The sequence below is a fragment of the Podarcis vaucheri genome, assembly GCF_965113315.1.
Source record: "Podarcis vaucheri genome assembly, chromosome: 8".
Taxonomy (NCBI): Eukaryota; Metazoa; Chordata; class Lepidosauria; order Squamata; family Lacertidae; genus Podarcis; species Podarcis vaucheri.
In genome coordinates this window covers 70527610-70545494 of record NC_138766.1, presented here as the reverse complement: position 1 = coordinate 70545494, position 17885 = coordinate 70527610, and the positions used below count along the sequence as shown (strand labels likewise).

Here is a 17885-nt window from a genome sequence, read left to right as displayed (position 1 = left end):
CCAGACACCCCGACTCTTACACGGGAAGACACCCGAAGACACCAAAACCTGCATTCCTGTACCCGTGAAAATCTACGAAAGCAAATATATATATATATATATATATCCTTAAAACCACTTCCACATTGAAAAAAGTTAAAAATAGTTCTGATATGAATAAGGTATGGGATAAAGATCTCCACTTAAAAGGTTTGCTGAAAGAGGAAGGTTTTCACTAGACATTGAAAAGATCACAGAGACTGCACCTGTCTAATATATAGCAGGAGGGAATTCCAATGTGTAAAGTGTAGAGGTCTCCACACTCAATTCCCAATCTCTGTATCATTAGAATGGACCTCCTAATAAGGTGATATCTGCAAGAGGCCCTCACCCACAGAGTTACTGTGATTGACTGGGTATATAAGGGCTGAAACTTTCAAGTTCTCCTGAACATTTATTAAGAATAGATGTCGTTTTGCTTAACATCCAAGGCTGAAGTAAAGTTATGGAAAAGGTGAAACCTTGCTGTGACATTTTGGTTGGTCCTAATGAAAGTATTACCCTACTGTGGTTTATGAGTGAGCATTTTTAATAGCTCTAACAGCACAGTTATTCCTTCCTAGCTTTTAATCTAAAAGTAATATTAGCAGGACTAAGCCTTAGTTGGTCATGAATACTTATTGATTTCTCAGTAGAGGCTCAGTATGCCTTTTAATCTTAGTTTCCGGAGGGGCAGCCCCGTTAGGCTGCAATCCTAGCCTCACTTACGTGGGAGCAAGCCTCACTGAATTCAAAAGGACTTACTTCTGAGTAGATGGGATTAGAACTGCACCAGGGGTGTCAACTTGAATAATATACCGGTATTTTAGGATGAGACAGGTAATCAATCACAAGATTCAGCACACAAACACCATTTGAATGGCAATGCCCATTAACTTTGGGGGGCCCAGGCCCCCTCAAATATTTTAGGGGGGGCAAAGGGATCTTGGCCCCTAGGAGTTGGCTCCTGTGGACTGCACTGTTAGCTTGTTTCAGCAAAACCAACAGAATCTTGGGACACTAGTTTAAAGACTAGTAAATGTACCATGGCATAAGCTTTCGTGGGCTAGAATCCACTTTATCATATGTTTCAGTCTTGTTTCTTCTGGATACAGGGATATATTTATAAATGCATAAACAGCAGAGTCTTTTGGCTCTTTAAAGAGCAACAAACGCATTACGGCATAAACTTTTGTGGAACAGATTTCATCAGATGCACAAGGCGTTATCCCGAGTAACACATGCTGGTGGTGGTGAGGATTATAATTTCCCTTCTGGTCTACCTGGCTCTTTCTTTCAGTATGCAGAAGCAGGAAATGAAACCTCTCACAACAACCTGAACTGGCTTAACACTGAAATGTAAGAAAAACCCCCTCCTTTTCATTCATTAAAATGCCATCCGCCTCACAGTGACAGAAACACCACATCTAGGAAGCGAATAGGGCTGATATGTATTGCTAACTCTTCTCCCCCCCCCCCCCAGTTAGATGTACAAGGACTTCTGAAGTGTAGATCAAAGCAGCTGCAAAAAAAAAAAAAGTGATCTAGGAATGAACAAGCAGAAGAAAACATAAATCCAGTCAACGTTTCATCTGCTCTGTTCTCAGTTGTTATCAGCAGTGTTTGAAAGCGAGGTTGTTTTGAAGTCAGCAGCAGGTTTTCTGCACGATCGGAGCTTTTAATGTGCCCCCAAATATCACAGAGGTTTCCGTTTCATATCAGAATAGCACATGTTTGTTGCCACTGCAATTATTAATTTTAACTCATCTCCTACTTTCCCTCTGGGCCCCTTCGTTACATCTGGTGTCTCAGTATGAGTGAACAAGATGACCAGGACTGATAGGAGCAGGGAGACTGCAGATCTTCATGTTATTTGTGGAAAAGCTAGCCAAGGCTATTGGCTGATTTATGTGGTGGCTACAATTTCACAGGGCAAGGTTCTCTAACACTATTTTTCTAATCCACATCACCTTCAACCTGGAGGGGGTCAAATTTCTACCTCTTATTGTTGCAGCTGCAGGTTTCTGACATTGAAGTCAAACTCCAGTTCTCAGATAAAGTAACTCCATCTCCTTAAAGGAGAAGAAGAAGTTTAAATATTTTGTATGAAAGGAGAGCGGACCAATCATTACAGCAGTGTCATGATTTAAACTGAAAATAACTGTGGCTAGTTCTTTCAGACTGCTGGTATAAAGAAATACAAAGAAGAATAAAACTGGAAGGAACACAGAACTGGGATGAAAGGAAGATGGACAATCAGCAACATATTGATCAGGAATTACATAAAGACATGTAACCAGCACCCCCACTTCCTGAATACATAGATTGCACACAAATATTAATTTTTTGGACACCATTTCCCACCTGCTGCTTCTTCCTGAATTCCTTGTATGGATGATCCACAGGCTTAAGAGTGTAAGGGGAGCCCTGCAACACCATTAGACCCAAGGTCTATCTAGTCCATCATCCTCTTTTCTGCAGTGACCAACCAAACAAGACAGTGCCTCTGAACAAGGAGATGCTCTACAGCTATCATGACCAATAGTTACTGATGGCCTGATTCTCCATTAATTTGTCTACTCCCCTTTTAAGATGTAGTGATGTACATCTTGGATGTGACATCTTGTGGCATAGTATTCCATAAACGAGTTATGTGCCATGTCCTGTAACACAGTCAGATAGTCAGATTAACTGGATGATCCAGTAATGGCATTTTGAGTTTACATTACCAGCAGACATAAACTTGCTACGAAATCCCTGCAGAAGGAACACACCGTACGCTACATGCAATCACACTGGAACTCTGATTTTGTTAAATAAGAAAGCAATGTTTATTCCTGGAAATACAGTGGTACCTCAGGTTACATACGCTTCAGGTTACACACTCCACTAAGCCAGAAATATCACCTTGGGTTAAGAACTTTGCTTCAGGATGAGAACAGAAATCGTGCAGCGGCAGCGCAGCAGCAGCAGGAGGCCCCATTAGGTAAAGTGGTGCTTCAGGTTAAGAACAGTTTCAGGTTAAGAACAGACCTCCCGAACGAATTAAGTACTTAACCTGAGGTACCACTGTACATGGTTGATGGGAAAGTTATCCAGTTCTTGGAGATGCCTAAAGCCATGCTTGTTCTTGCACATTAGGCTGGAGAGATTCAAGTATGTGTCCTCTCATGAGGACATGATGAAGAAGAAAGAGGAAGTGAAGAAGGGAGGTCAGATGGGGCTTGGCATATATCTGGCCTTGGAAGGGGCCGAAAGCCAGTCGAGTCAACTGACTCTGACAGAGAGGAATGAGTTGTGGGAAGCTCGGATTGCTGTCATGGAAGAGGTCAATGGTCTACTCTACGTGAAAACTGCAACCCTCATAGAGCAAGATGGGGCATGTTTGGCCAAAGACCCCCAAATATGCATTGTTCTAGGGCCAAGTGCCTCCAACTTATTTTTGGAAGCTGAATGGTCTTGCTACACAGCTCTGTTCAAGGATAGAAGCGTAGTTGCCTATTGCCTGCAGGGTAAAATATTTAATGCCCCTAAAATTTGGACATAAATCATGCTGACAAATTAATCTGTGCCCTTTTGCCAAGAAGACCATTTGATTCAATGAGCCGACAACAAAATTAATCCCTTTTCATGGCACGCTGCATAAATGTGCTAGATAGGTTTACTGTGGCGCTAATGGGCAAATTGTGTCTCTCATTACAGGAAATGATGGCTTTTGGCACCAGGGTTTCAAATGATGATTCCATTTGTTTCTGAGCTAGCAAATTGATTCCGATAAACATTGTGGAGCAGTGTAAGGAACAGCTATGAGCAAGGAGCCAAGCAGCAACATCTGAAACATAAAATGAGAGCGGAATAAACAGTTATTCAACACATGTGGTACATCAATTATTAAGAAATAAAAGCTTTAAAAAAAGAAGAAGGGAGGTCAGAATAGCAACCCTAAGAGTGTCAGTTTAACTGAAGGAAGATCAAGAGGTCAGCATGGGAAGGACAGTCTAAGAAGTGAGAAGGTTTCTCTCTTCTGCCCTCCCCAAGCAGGTATATCATCCAACAGTGCAAGCAGAGTTGCACACCTGACACTCCCAACACCCAGGTTCTATTATAATGAGAAGGTCTGAAAGACCTCTCTCTTTCTCCACTTTCACTATGCATAATGTCTCTACTTTGTTGCATTTTCTTAAATAGACTAAAAAGCCTCCCATGATTTAGCTTTTCCTCTTGTGGAAGATGCTCTGGTTCCTGATAACATTGGCTGACTTTTTATGCACTTTCCCTAGCTCTACAATAACCTTTTTGAGAAGAGGCATCTAACTGGACATAGCATTTGTTAAGTGTGGCCACACCACAGATTTGTATGAAAACATTATATCAGCAGTTACATATTTGTTTCCTTTCCTAAAGACTCCTAGGATGGAATTAATCTTTTCCACATGTATTGCACTCTGGACAGCATTTTAGCTGAGCTTTCCACCATAGCTCTTAATTTATTTCCAACATTTTAACTCTGGTCTTTAGCCAAGCAAGGCTGCCAGAGCACCTTACAAATGTCAGTGGTGAGACAAACCCTTCTCATAGGCTTACAATATAAAAGACACAACTCAGAAGGAAAGGGAATTGTGAGGGAGAAGGAGTAAAACAGCAAGCTCAGACACTAGCTCTTAGTTACAGAGCTCTTATAACAACAGTTGGAATAGAATGGCTAGTCATAGTTCAGACTGTCTTCTCTTCTCTGCTCTCAGCTAACTGGGGTTAGTTCTGCATTCTAAATTAGGATTCCCTCTCCTCCAAATTTTACACTTACCTTAAGAGTCCAACCACCATTAATGTGTGATAATTAAGAACAAAAATCTGCACAACATATCCATGATGGGACTAAAAAAAGTGTATAATTTTAAAAATATTTTAAAAGAAAACTTGTTTCTTCCCATGGATTGCAGGCTGCTTGTACATTGCAAATCAGTGTGTGTTATGGGTAGTCTGTGGCTGTTATTGCTTTAGAGCTGGATTAATCCTGAATCAGCAGCCATTCTATCAGTCATAATGGCCAATGTGAAAGTAAGGGACAGCCAAGTACAAATGATATGGATCAGTTTCAATATAATCCTAAGGTTCTTCAACAGTTTGTTTCAATCAAACCTAAATTTTGTGTGAAATATTGAAGGGCAATCTCTTCCCTGAAGAGCCTTCAGATTCTGATTGCAACAGTATTATTTATAGCCAGGGTTAAGGGTGTACATGCTAAGATAAGCATGCAAGGTTATTTTGTGTTTGACAGGATGGTTGGAATTTACCCCCTCTGAGGAGAAATACAAAAGAGAGGAAGAAATATGATTCTCTTATCTCCAAGATAAAACCTTGAATAAAATGCCAACAGCTTATCTTCAGCTCTACTATTTGGAAATACAAGAACCTGAAATATTAACTTGACATCAAACCATGTATCATTCACAATCTATATACATTAAATATAATTTAAAGGCAGTTAAGAACATAAGAAGAGCCTGATGAATCAGGCAGGTAGCCCATCTATTCCACCATCATGTTCTCACTGGGGCCAATCATATGCCTATGGGAACAGCGTAAGCAAGACCTGAGTGCAATATTACTCTTCCCTCCTGTGGTTACCTATCTCATATTACAACTGCTAATTTTCTTATTGGCAGTATTTCTTGTAGGTGTGGAGTAACCTTTTCAAATCGAGGGCTGCATGTTGGAGGAACTGAACATGGAGGAAGGGGTTAATTTTCTTAATGAGCATAAATCACCCCATGGTCTGAGATAAGTCAACAGGTGCAAGATCAGCCAAGTCAGTTGCTATATAGTGGTACCTTGAGTTACAAACGCTTCAGGTTACAAACCCTGCTAACCTGGAAGAATTACCTCGAGTTGAGAACTTTGCCCCAGGATGAGAACGGAAATTGTTTGCCGGCGGCACAGTGGCAGCAAGAGGCCCCATTAGCGAAAGCACGCCTCTAGTTAAGAACAGTTTCAGGTTAAGAATGGACCTGCAGAACGAATTAAGATCGTAACTAGAGGTACCACTGTAGTAACAACCTAGTGTTGTCTATATAAGTGATTAAGGTGTGTCATTTCACTAGCGTCTGTGGTCTTGCGCTGTGTGTTGGGGTCAGTCAGTGAGCCCCCTCCCCCTGGGAGTCTGTGAGTCAGAGTCTGTGTTACATCTTGAAGCTGGAGCAACAGAAATACAACAAAGTCAAAAGTCTACAAGCTCTCTCTCTCTGTGTGTCTGGAACTGTATCTTCTATAGCAGTAAACTATTTTGGACCTTAAGCTGCCTTTGTGTAGTGATTGGAACTTGGGGCAACTTTTGCTACATGGGTATCTCACCTCAGATTCCCAACACTGCATTCCCTTCTGAGGGCTTTGTGTCAGTAGCACATGACGCCAGAGGCAAAAGTGGGCAAAGCAATGAATGTAAAATTTATCCTTCAGGCTCAGTCGGCTAGTTTTGACAATCCTCTCTAGCCCATCCATTCATGTCAAGTGTTCAGGATCACAGCTTTTCCAGTGGTGTAGCGTGGGGGGTGCAGGGGGGGCTGGCCGCACCGGGTGCCACATCTGGGGGTGGGGCACTCGCACTCGCAGCTCTCTGCCCCCTGCTAAAATCCACGGGTTAGGGGGCGCAAATTACTTGCCTTGCCCTGGGTGCTGACAACCCACGCTACGCCACTGAGCTTTTCACATGATATTTAAAATTGACGTCAGCACTTGTATTTTCTCAAAGTTTTGCATCGGAGTATTTCAGATTACTCCTGTAACAGAGGTTTCCATACACACTCCAATCCCCTGGAGAGATTAACCCCCCCCCCAACTAATTGACCAGTGTGATACTTGGAGTCACTGCAATATCTGTGAAGATAGGAAGAATGCTTTTGTCAAAGAGCCCTGCAACCCTGCAAGAGGATGTGGCAGTAACTGCTTGACCAGTTTTCTTTGCTCATCCTCCCATCTCATCTCCTGAAAATCAAGCTGAATATAATTTTGCTATACAGGTGCAGTGGGGTGAGGAATGAGGTGGGGAGGAAGCCACTCTTGCTCCCATTATTCCTCTTGGAAAAGCAAGGTTTTCCAGGTTGCTACCATGGAGCTCTAAAACAGGATGAAATTGGCACAGGCATTGAAAAATGAAGAAACGGTAAGAACTGATCATATGTTGTACTGTACAAATTGTTAAGATGCTTAGGGATTCTTTTGTTTAAAGGTAGGACACAACTTCAAAGTAAGTTCCCTGTCGGCAAGCAGAAGCTCATTTCATCACTTAGGCAGCAGTTGTACATGCACTGAACTCAGCGGGGCTTAAATTGGAGTAGAAGTGTAGCATTGCACTGTTTACACAAGATGCCAGGAAAAGTTCTGTGCCAAATTTCCCCCAGAGAAAAAGTGGACAATGCCTTTGCTCTTACAGGCATGGCCAAGCTTGGCCCGCCAGATGTTTTGGGACTACACTTCCCATCATCCCTGACCACTGGTCCTGTTAGCTAGGGATGATGGGAGCTGTACTCCCAAAACATCTGGAGGGCCAAGTTTGGCCATGCCTGCTGGTCTAGCACCTTTGTGAAAGAGAGTCTTTCTAGCACTATCCTAAGTCTTATTTACTTGCAGAAGGGCAACTACATTGAATGAAGCTTAACTTTCCAGCAAGTGTCCAATGGCAGCCATAACTAAAGATTAACCCACCAATATATCACCATAAGATCATGGCCACTGGTCCCATCACCTCCTGGCAAATAGAAGGAGAAGAAATGGAGGCAGTGAGAGATTTTACTTTCTTGGGCTCCATGATCACTGCAGATGGTGACAGCAGTCATGTAATTAAAAGACGCCTGCTTCTTGGGAGCAAAGCGATGACAAACCTAGACAGCTTCTTAAAAAGCAGAGACATCACTGTGCCAACAAAGGTCCGTATAGTTAAAGCTATGGTTTTCCCAGTAGTGATGTATGGAAGTGAGAGCTGGACCATAAAGAAGGCTGATCGCAGAAGAATTGATGCTTTTGAATTATGGTGCTGGAGGAGACTCTTGAGAGTCCCATGGACTGTAAGAAGATCAAACCTATCCATTCTGAAGGAAATCAGCCCTGGGTGCTCACTGGAAGGACGGATCCTGAAGCTGAGGCTCCAGTACTTTGGCCACCTCATGAGAAGAGAAGACTCCCTGGAAAAGACCCTGATGTTGGGAAAGATGGAGGGCACAAGGAGAAGGGGGCGGCAGAGGTCGAGATGGTTGGACAGTATTCTCGAAGCTACCAGCATGAGTCTGACCAAACTGCGGGAGGCAGCGGAACACATGTGGCCCAGAATACTACATAACCCAACATGCACCGGTTCACGTTGGGACCCCAGCTACGCAAAGGGGACCTTCCCCTCTTGCGTGCCTCCGTCATGACGCACTCTGCTCGCCACCCCCCCACTCCCCTTGCGTGCCACTATATAGCAAACGCTCCCGCTTCGCTTCCAGCCGACGTAAAGTGTAACTTTCTCTTCCGTCTTCTGGGTTTTCCGATTGATTTTCGGAGAGGCCAATGGCCGCTTCGCATCTCCTATGCCTCAGCCAATAGAGAGGCTGGGTGGGCGGCGCGTTCCGTCCCAAGCAGCAAAGGCGCCGTCCTGTGCGTAGCGCTGGAGTCAGGCAGCGGACGCGGCGCGAGGGGAGGGTCGCTTTTAAAGGGCCAGCTGCGGAAGGAAAGTTGTGCGGAGAGTTTCTGTTAGGTCCTGTCAGAGGGGTAGATAAACGGCGCCTCGCCTTTGGTGGGCTGTGGGGAAGGGGGGCGGGAATAATCCCAGGAGCCGCCGGCCGCAGCCATGGAGCAGGCAGCGCCCAAAAGGTAACGGCCGAGGGCCTCCCCGGTTCCCGAGAGGCCGCGGGAGCGGGCGGGGGGCGAGGTTTATTTTGGGCGCAAGGGAGGAGGAGGAGGCCAGGCTAGGCCGCACCGCGCAGCTCCCGGGCGCCTCCCTTGACGCTCCGGCTCCTGGTTCCCGGGGAGGCTTCCCGGTGGATTCGTCCCCTCTGGCCACCATTTCCTCCCCGCATCCCCCTGCTGCCAGGCCTCCCTCTGAGGAGGGATCCTGAGTGTGTGTGTTTCAAATGTACACTTCGCCCTCCCACCTCTTAAAGACATCTGTTCTAGTATTAGCTAAGCGTCGATGGACGCCCTATCATTGCCACAGTTTTGCTGTGTGAATGCGTGTAAATACACGTGTACATTCCCCCCTCCCCCAAGCCGACGCCCCATGTGGGAAAGCAGTGAATGCCCAATCATGTCTGTTAAACACACACACACACACACACACACACACACACTAAGAGGCATGATGGCCTGGATCATGCCTTCCCCAGATCTCTGTGCCTCAGAGTGGCACAGGTTTGAGCTAATGTTTCCAGGTAGGCACTAGTAACGTGGGATGTGTACTGCTTGCCTTCATAGCAGGAATTGTGGCATCTCCCCCCCTTTGCCATTCTTTTACTATGCTGCTTGTGGGTTTGACAGTTTGGTTAGAGGACATTAAGACATGACTGGTTTGCATTGGGTCAGTCTGATGACATGCCCCCTCGGTGTACATAGTCTTCATAGTCCCAACAGAGGGATAAAGACCCCACACATGGTCCCATCTGTAGTTCGTGTAGGAGTGGGGCAGAAATTAATTTCTCTCTCATACTTGCATGTACGCCACCCACTTTAGACCTCCCTGCCGGTTCTTCCCACGCGGCAGAGAGAATGTTGCATTTTCCTGAATGTCCTTCCTTTGGTCCCCTTGGAAGAGACCTGCTGAAACATCTGACCTGTATCTTAGTGAAGGGGTGTGGGAATAGAAGTTTGGGGAATTACGGCCTGTCTGCATTATTACAAATCTTTCTGGAAGTGTATGTATGAAACAGACAATGACAGTAGGTTCTGGCTCAATGTCAAGAACATGCTTCAGTTTAGGCTATTGGATTTCGTTTACTCAAGTTATGGATTTAGGAGAGAGTGCTAAATTGTGAGAAATGAAATCCCTGAAGGGACAGCATCTATTAAAAAAAACAGTTTTGGGAATCTTGAAATACACACAACTTATTTTATATTTGGAAGATTATAGGAGGTAAAAACATACATACCCTAAAAACTATGTTTATTGGTATATTACTGTATATATTACCTCATTGTATCTGTGCTAATCTGTTGGGTTGGGTAGATAATGATCTCAAGCTTCCCTTTCCAACATCTACATAGGAAGCAGACTGTAGGTGTTCTGAATTGCCCTGTTATGTGCATTTTCTGAGGCTATATTGAATCTTCAAGTTGACCAGGACTAAAAACAGATTATATATTTTTTCCTGTAATTGATAGATAATAAACGTCTGTCATATTTTTGGGTTGGGGAGATGCTGATTTTAAACTGTATTCAGACAATTTCCTAGCTGTTTTTTTAGTCCAATATTGGCTACTCGGATGGCTGGTTGCTGTCCACAGATAGTATTTCCCATCACCTGCTTCCTGATCTCTTTAATGCTAGGGATTGGCGCTAGAACCTTCTGCATGCAAAGTATGTGCTCTACTATTGAGCTAAGTTCTTTCTCCAACATTAAAGTAACAGCTGCAAGCTTAAAGTAACTTGCAGCGGAAAGAGGTTCAGTGATGGCTGGTGCTGTGATCCACACATGGCTAGCAAACCCACTTTGCAATCATAGTAAGGTATGTTAGGGCTGCCAGCATTGATGCTGTTATTGTGAGAAGGCAGCCTTTTATTTAGCAACAACTTGCTTGGTAGCCATTGGTGACTAGAAGTTTTATGCAGGCGAGGAGCAGACTGACAGAGGAGAGATGGAACACTTTGTTTCCCCTTCCCTTTTCATACAGTGGTACCTTGGGTTACAGATGCTTCAGGTTACAGACTCCGTTAACCCAGAAATAGTACCTCAGGTTAAGAACTTTGCTTCAGGATGAGAACAGACATCACACGGCAGTGGCGTGGCGTGGCTGCAGTGGGAGGCCCCATCAGCTAAAGTGGTACCTCAGGTTAAGAACAATTTCAGGTTAAGAACAGACCTCTGGAACGAATTACCTGAGGTACCACTGTACTTGGTTTCTGTGCTAGCCATGGAAGAAGAAAAGCCCTTTCCTGGAATATTACTAGCCTCTTGGCATTTAAGCTTGCTATGGTTTAAAAGTAAATGAACAGCATGCTGGTGCATGGGGAGAAATCACAGCTGCTTCTCTTCCACTCCTGTGCTAAGCCATGGGTAGCCTTAGCTTTATGTCTGAACCTGGGCTTGTGGTTTGTCTCTCTGTAAAGAAACCATGCACCAAGATTTGTTACTGGCTTACATAGGAATGGTAGATGTGGTTAGAATTATATGCAGTATAAAGTATTTTTATTTTTTGGGGGTAGAATTTGAGCATTTCTAACAATGGCAAAACATATTATGCTTTTTTGAGAGTGCACCTCTTTAAATTGTCTTTACTTTTCAATGTGTTGTGTTATTTTACAATTGCAATGCTTAAATTATTAATCATCAAGAGTTGTTGTTTTTTGGTGCATGCCTTTTTTCACCCCTTAAGCTTATATAAACTTCGATTCAATTTTTTTTTTTTTTTACATTTAGGAAGAAAATATTCATTCCTTGCTTTTGTAAACATGAGAACTGCCTATGATTTCCATATATATTCTCTTCTCTTCCTATGTTTTTAAATTAAGGAAGCTGTTTGTTTTTACATGTGGTTATAAATATTCAAGTATTCATAAGCAATTTGTTCTGCTGTAGACTAGTTTTCTTAACTCCATTTCTTGGGTCAGATGCCACTTCTAATTTAAAATGAACATGGGCCAACAAATGTCTGCAACAGATCCTTGTAGTGAGCATAGAGACAGCACAGCAATTAATGGAAATTCCCCAGCTTCATTTAGAAACTAAATACAGTTTATTTTAGACTAACTTTGGCTTGTAGGCTATGTTAAAAACTTCTCCCGGTTTGCATACTTTCGTGTGCTGTATAAAACACAGTTTGGCCAAAGCAGATTCAAAGGATCAAATATACAAAATGATTCCCCCAAGCAAGTAAGAAGAATGAAGTTGGGTTGTAAGAAGAGGTCTAGAATGATTCCTTGGGCACTAGTCATCTGGCAAGTCATTCTGTAAGCCTGACAGAAAAATGGGGAAAGCAATGCTACATTGGACCCAGTTCTGTATGAACTGCATCAAATATATTGCAACTTCATAGAATAGACACGGGTGGCGCTGTGGTCTAAACCACTGAGCCTAGGGCTTGCCGGTCGGAAGGTCAACGGTTCGAATCCCCACAGCGGGGTGAGCTCCCATTGCTCGGTCCCAGCTCCTGCCAACCTAGCAGTTTGAAAGCACATCAAAGTGCAAGTAGATAAATAGGTACTGCTCCGGCGAGAAGGTAAACGGCATTTCCGTGTGCTGCTCTGATTTGCCAGAAGTGGCTTAGTCATGCTGGCCACATGACCCGGAAAAACTGTCTGTGGACAAACGTCGGCTCCCTTGGCCAGTAAAGCCAGAGTTGTTCGTGACTGGACTTAACTGTCAAGGGTCCTTTACCTTTAACTTTTTACCTTGGTTCTCGAACTCAATTCGTTCTGGAAGTACGTTTGACTTCCAAAACATTAAAAAACCAAGGCACGGCTTCTCATTGGCTGATTGGCCCCGGAAACAATGCTAACAGCCAAAACGGATGTTCGGCTTCTGAAAAACCTTCGTAAACTGGAACACTTACTTCTGGGTTTGCTGATTTGGGAGCCGATTTGTTCGTCAACTAAGCCATTTTGGAACCAAGGTACCACTGTAACTCAGCTGGAATTTTTTTTGTGTGAATTTGAATCTGCTGCTTCCCAAGAGGTGCAAGGTTTCAGAACCACCACTTCTACTGGTAAAATAATGTAGATTGTTAAAATAGGTACAGTGCCGTATAGTCTCTATGTGTGGTGCTTTTGTAGTAAGAGATAAGTATATTTTCTTCTTTTTGAAGAGATGAGGTATTGAATCTGTGACAAAGGAATTTCTTCAAGTCAATATAGTGAGTGTTAGGTTGATTTTCCAGACCTGTATATAATTTTATATATTAAAAGTCCCAAAGCTATTTACGATATATATATAATACAACAAAACACAATAAAATTTATTAAAGAATGCAGAAATTCACTTCAGTAACAATTATAAAAGCACCCAGATGTGGGATTTGGGCCCTGATCATGTTACTTTTTCACGTGTAAAATCCTCTACATATGCTTATAGAATATTAATATGTGAATATAGCAAATATTTGTTTGTGAAATGTGTTATATGCATACTGATTAAAGAGCTGTGATTGGTTTTTGCAGCCCCCAAAAAGTATAAAACTGAGGACAACCATGGTTTTTAGGAAGCTGCCTTATATGAGGTCCAGTTTATTTGTCCACATAGCCCTTGTACTATGCGTGGTAGTGACTCTTCCATCACCACCTGGAAATGGCAGGGATTGACTTGATGCATGCAAAGCATGTGCTTTGGTAAAGAGCTCCATTTATCGCCAACTAAATTGTGAAGTGGCCCTGATCTGATGTCCACTAGATCACACAGGCTCTCATGAATTATTTTAATTTTTTTGTCCATTACTGCATATCACACATGTGAATGAACAGAAATAGTGTTCCTTAAATAAAATGGCAAAGTAAATGTTAAATTTAAAGGTTTGGATGAAAAAACTGTGAGTAGTTGGATAAAATGTTCTGTTGCTGTTCCATGGACTTTAGTATGTATTCGTAGAGCATACACTCTTGCAGCCTGGGAAAATGAACATTGCTATATATTAGGGTAGAAATCCTTAAGCATCAAGAGACAATTGCAGCTTGGTTGGCTGGTAGCCAGCTTGGAGTGGTAACACACTGGCAATAATCTGCCATCCTTTTCCTTTTTTAAAATCAAAGCACCATGTTATGATAAGATTGCATTGTTATGTGGGCAGGACTGGGTAGTATTATAGAAGAAGCATCTCAGCTCTTTGTACTTTTTCTGAATGTTCATACATCTTCTACAACTTGCAAGGGGATTTCTGGCAAAATTTTCATTGGTTGATTTCTTCAGTTAGCTTCGTTTTTGATCAACTTAGCTTCCTGATTTCATGAGGGAACTTGCAAGACAGAGGGCAAATATCTGTGTTGGTGACTTAATGGTGTATGTACATGAAAGGGAAATGATACCACTGGGATGACTGTTCTTCTGTCTTTGCTTTTTCCTTGGACAGACGTTTTTTCCTCCACTGCTGCCTCCTCAAACCAAGACCCCTACTGTACAGTTCCCCTTTCCATGTTTGGCCCTCATTCAACTCCTTAACACTTGGAAACCCTAGTTCTCATTTTAAAACCAACATAAAAGATTAACTGGATATACACGTTTAGAGCTAGCTAGTTTCTGGTCATCAGTAAACAAAGTTGTGGTGCAACTCTGTGGCTCTGTACTATTATTGTACTAGTTTTTTAGTTGTCACCCCCCCCCCCCACTTACGAAGCACGAAAACAGACTACAATTTCCTCGTCTTCGACTGGAGGGTCTCCCCACTCCAAACATTTGAATTTGAATTTCTGGTGGCCACTAAGACTCATCTGGCAGCTGCTTCAAGTGTTCAGTTTAATCATTTTTCAAAATAGGCTCTCACCTTTTCTGGGACTGGAAGTATAACATTAAGATACTCACAGAACAGGGCTGGAGAAAATATTGACATTGAACTGTTCTGTCCCGAGTGTTCAGAACATGAGCAGAGGAGGTTCTAGAACTTCTGGGTATGAGGTTAGACAGACTCAGTATAATGCCTTTCTGTAGGGGATATCGTGGTTCTTAACTGTTGTCTAGTCATCAGCAGGAGCACATGTCATACATGAGGCTGGCATGCATTGGTGTGCTGATAAGAACTTAGAATTAAACAGTAGGAATCTAATCATTAAGCAGCATTGCAAGTAAGTTCCAACATTTCACTAGCCTATACATTCCCCCAACCCACCCACACATTCCTGTGTGCCCCACCGTTGGGAACCATGGATCTAGGGGGTTTGCAGGGGAGGAGAAGGAGAAAATGTTCTGTTGCACAAGGAAAAATCTTTGCACATTTGCACAGTGCTTTGTTGAATACGACCCAATGAATCTACAATAAGAAATAGCAAATCACTAATTTTTGTTTATTTAAAATATTTTTGATAGCAAACTGAAAAAGCTAAGCGAAGACAGCTTGACTAAACAGCCTGAAGAAGTATTTGATGTATTGGAGAAGCTCGGTGAAGGGTATGTATTGCTTTATGTGCTGCAGAGAGGTGGGATGGTTGGGAAGACTCTAAACAAAACATCGCACAAACACAGACAAGAATAGTACAACTGACCTAGAGCTGGAAAAGCTTCTTTATTTGGACTAGTGCCCACAGCCAAGAAATATTTTGGAGCTGTGGGAAAGCTCCATATTACCCATGTGAGTGTAACAATGCTCTGATAGGCATTTAAAAATTAAAAATGAAATGAAAACACGATTTGGTGATTTTGAGTGGAGTAGGGGCTAGTTATCTTTGCTCCTGTTAGCCATGCTTATGTTCCAGATTGAATTTCTTCTTCCTCCATCCCCACAACTCTTTTCCTTTGCATGCTTCTAAACAGGTGTTTTGCCCCTTAAGTCAGCTTCTGTTGCTGTCATAGCTGACCTCCCTATCCTCCTTTCTCTTTGAAACATCAACAAGACCTATTGCAGGTTAACTGGCATTTCTCACAGACCAAGGGAATATGTTAATGCTCACACTCTACTGCAGGCATAGGCAAACTCTGCCCTCCAGATGTTTTGGCACTACAATTCCCATCATCCCTGACCACTGGTCCTATTAGGTAGGGATGATGGGAGTTGTAGTCCCAAAACATCTGGAGGGCCGAGTTTGAGGAAGCCTGTTCTACTGAAAAAGCATAGACTGAGGCCTGTTTCACTGGCAGCAATTTGCTATGTGGGTGTCGGTTCCATCTAAGAAAACGACGTACTTCCTAAAATCAGGGAATACTATTAAGATCTTTATATTCATTACTTCTGTTGCATATTTCTGTGGTTGCTCTCCATTTGTGGAGTCCTCTCCCTAGGGAGACTCGCCTGGTGCCTAAAACATGCCTCTTTTCCCAGGCCTTTGGCTAATTAAACAATCTACAGCCTCTTAAACTTTCTCTGTGTGGGGGGTTATTGCTTTTGTTTGTTACTATGCTGTGCATTTTTATGTTTTTATATTGTAAGCCACCCTATGATCCTCAGATAAAAGGCAGTAAAGAAAAACAAACAAACAAACAAACAAACATTTAAAGCCAGGGCATCCTGTTTTAGAGGCATGTGAAAATGAAGCCTCTACAATGAACAAACGTGGCTTTTGCATTAACTATTTATAGGTTGGTTTGAATGAACTGCAATTTTGTTATTCAGAACTTAAATAAGTTGGAAACTATTTTCTTTTCTAGGTCTTATGGGAGTGTATTTAAAGCCATTCATAAAGAATCTGGGCAAGTAGTGGCAATTAAGCAAGTCCCTGTTGAATCAGATCTGCAGGAAATTATTAAGGAAATTTCTATAATGCAACAATGTGACAGGTATGAAGTACATACTTATTGTGAGACTCTTCTGTCTTTTTTTTAATGCCTAAAATATTTGATAGTGTAAGTTTGAATCTGCTGAGAATTTCAAGCTGAAGTTCAAAGTCTCCTTTAAAGTCTTCACAGCTCAGTTATGAGAAATGTGGATGTTTTATTGGGTTTTTAATCTTGCTACCCGCCTTTTCTACCTACTGGCTAATGCAGTTGGGTGAGTGGAAGAGGACTGATGCATCCTTTCTTCTTTCTTTGAAGTATTTTTATACTTTGGTACTGACTCTGGTGCCCTGACAAAGCTTGATCATGTTTCATGTTCATTATTTATTTATGCATAAATTACTGCTGAATGAAGGAAAAATATTCTCAAAGGCTATATGCACAAAAATGCAAAGATCAAAAGAACATAGAACAATGTTGCATGGTAGGGTAGTACTGTGTAAACAAAATTGTTTTAAGCTGACTTCTAAGGTTGAACACAGAGGACCCCTGTCTAATATACAAAAGCAATGAATTCCACAGTTCATCTCAGAATTGATATCAGGTAGTTACAGTTCAGGTTAGATGCAAGGTAAATACTGGAATGAAATGAATAGTGGACCAATTTGTTTTTATTTAAAGAAAGGTTTCCTTGAAGAATGCTGTTTAGCACAGCAAATATGGTGATGTATGAATACATAAATAAATACTGTCTAGGAAACTTGCTTGTAGGGTGGTCATCAAAAAATCCCAATCTCCCTTTCCATTCATCAGTGATATAGTGGGGTCCACTATGCCTCATTTGTGGTCTTCCTTAGTAGTGGTGCATGGGTGTTTCTGTTTTTGAGATGGCATTGAATAGAGTTCCTTGGACTAAGAAGCTGGAAATATGTCTGGAGTAGTTTGAGCAAAGAGGATATCCTCCTTCTAATAAATGTTTACAGTCTGCCCTGTCTCATCGATTGAGAGCAGGTCGTATCTTGGTGTAGGCTCCTGTGTTTGAATTTTTCTTCAGCTGCTTTGGGGATTCTATTTAGCTAGCAAGGGCAAGGCAGAGGAGCCAAGCATCAAGATGCTGGAACTCCATTAAACTATACTGCAGTTATTCACTGGTGATGAGAGCCTTGGTTCTTCAGATGAGGCAGTAAGAGGGATTAAGTGGGGTTTCTATCCATGCAGAAGGTTGGCAGTGATAGGTAGATAAGGGTGTGCCCTTAGTAAAATATTTGTGAATCACTCCCTTGTAAAATATTTGTGTGCAGAATACCTCCCTTTCTTTAGAGGCTTGCTTCT

At 42.4% G+C, this 17885-nt stretch overlaps 1 protein-coding gene and 1 long non-coding RNA gene across 4 annotated transcripts in view; one reads left to right on the top strand and one right to left on the bottom strand.

Moving 5' to 3' along the window:
- Window positions 1–786: 786 nt before the first annotated feature.
- On the bottom strand, window positions 787–2667 carry LOC309539252. Its single transcript, XR_014222788.1, has 3 exons — window positions 2383–2667; window positions 2018–2090; window positions 787–1540 (listed from the first exon to the last, which is right to left on the bottom strand). It is a non-coding gene; the product is annotated as an uncharacterized lncRNA (long non-coding RNA).
- A 5955-nt stretch (window positions 2668–8622) lies between these two features.
- STK3 (serine/threonine kinase 3) overlaps window positions 8623–17885 on the top strand; it is a 114068-nt gene continuing 104805 nt past the window's right edge. For 2 of the 3 annotated variants that reach the window (XM_082235745.1, XM_082235746.1), the window contains exons 1-3: window positions 8623–8865; window positions 15213–15293; window positions 16488–16616. In XM_082235745.1, the coding sequence (XP_082091871.1) occupies window positions 8843–8865; window positions 15213–15293; window positions 16488–16616 (233 nt within the window). In that variant the 5' untranslated portion in view covers window positions 8623–8842. The remainder of the gene's footprint in view (window positions 8866–15212; window positions 15294–16487; window positions 16617–17885) is intronic. The other variant, XM_082235744.1, reaches the window with a different exon arrangement.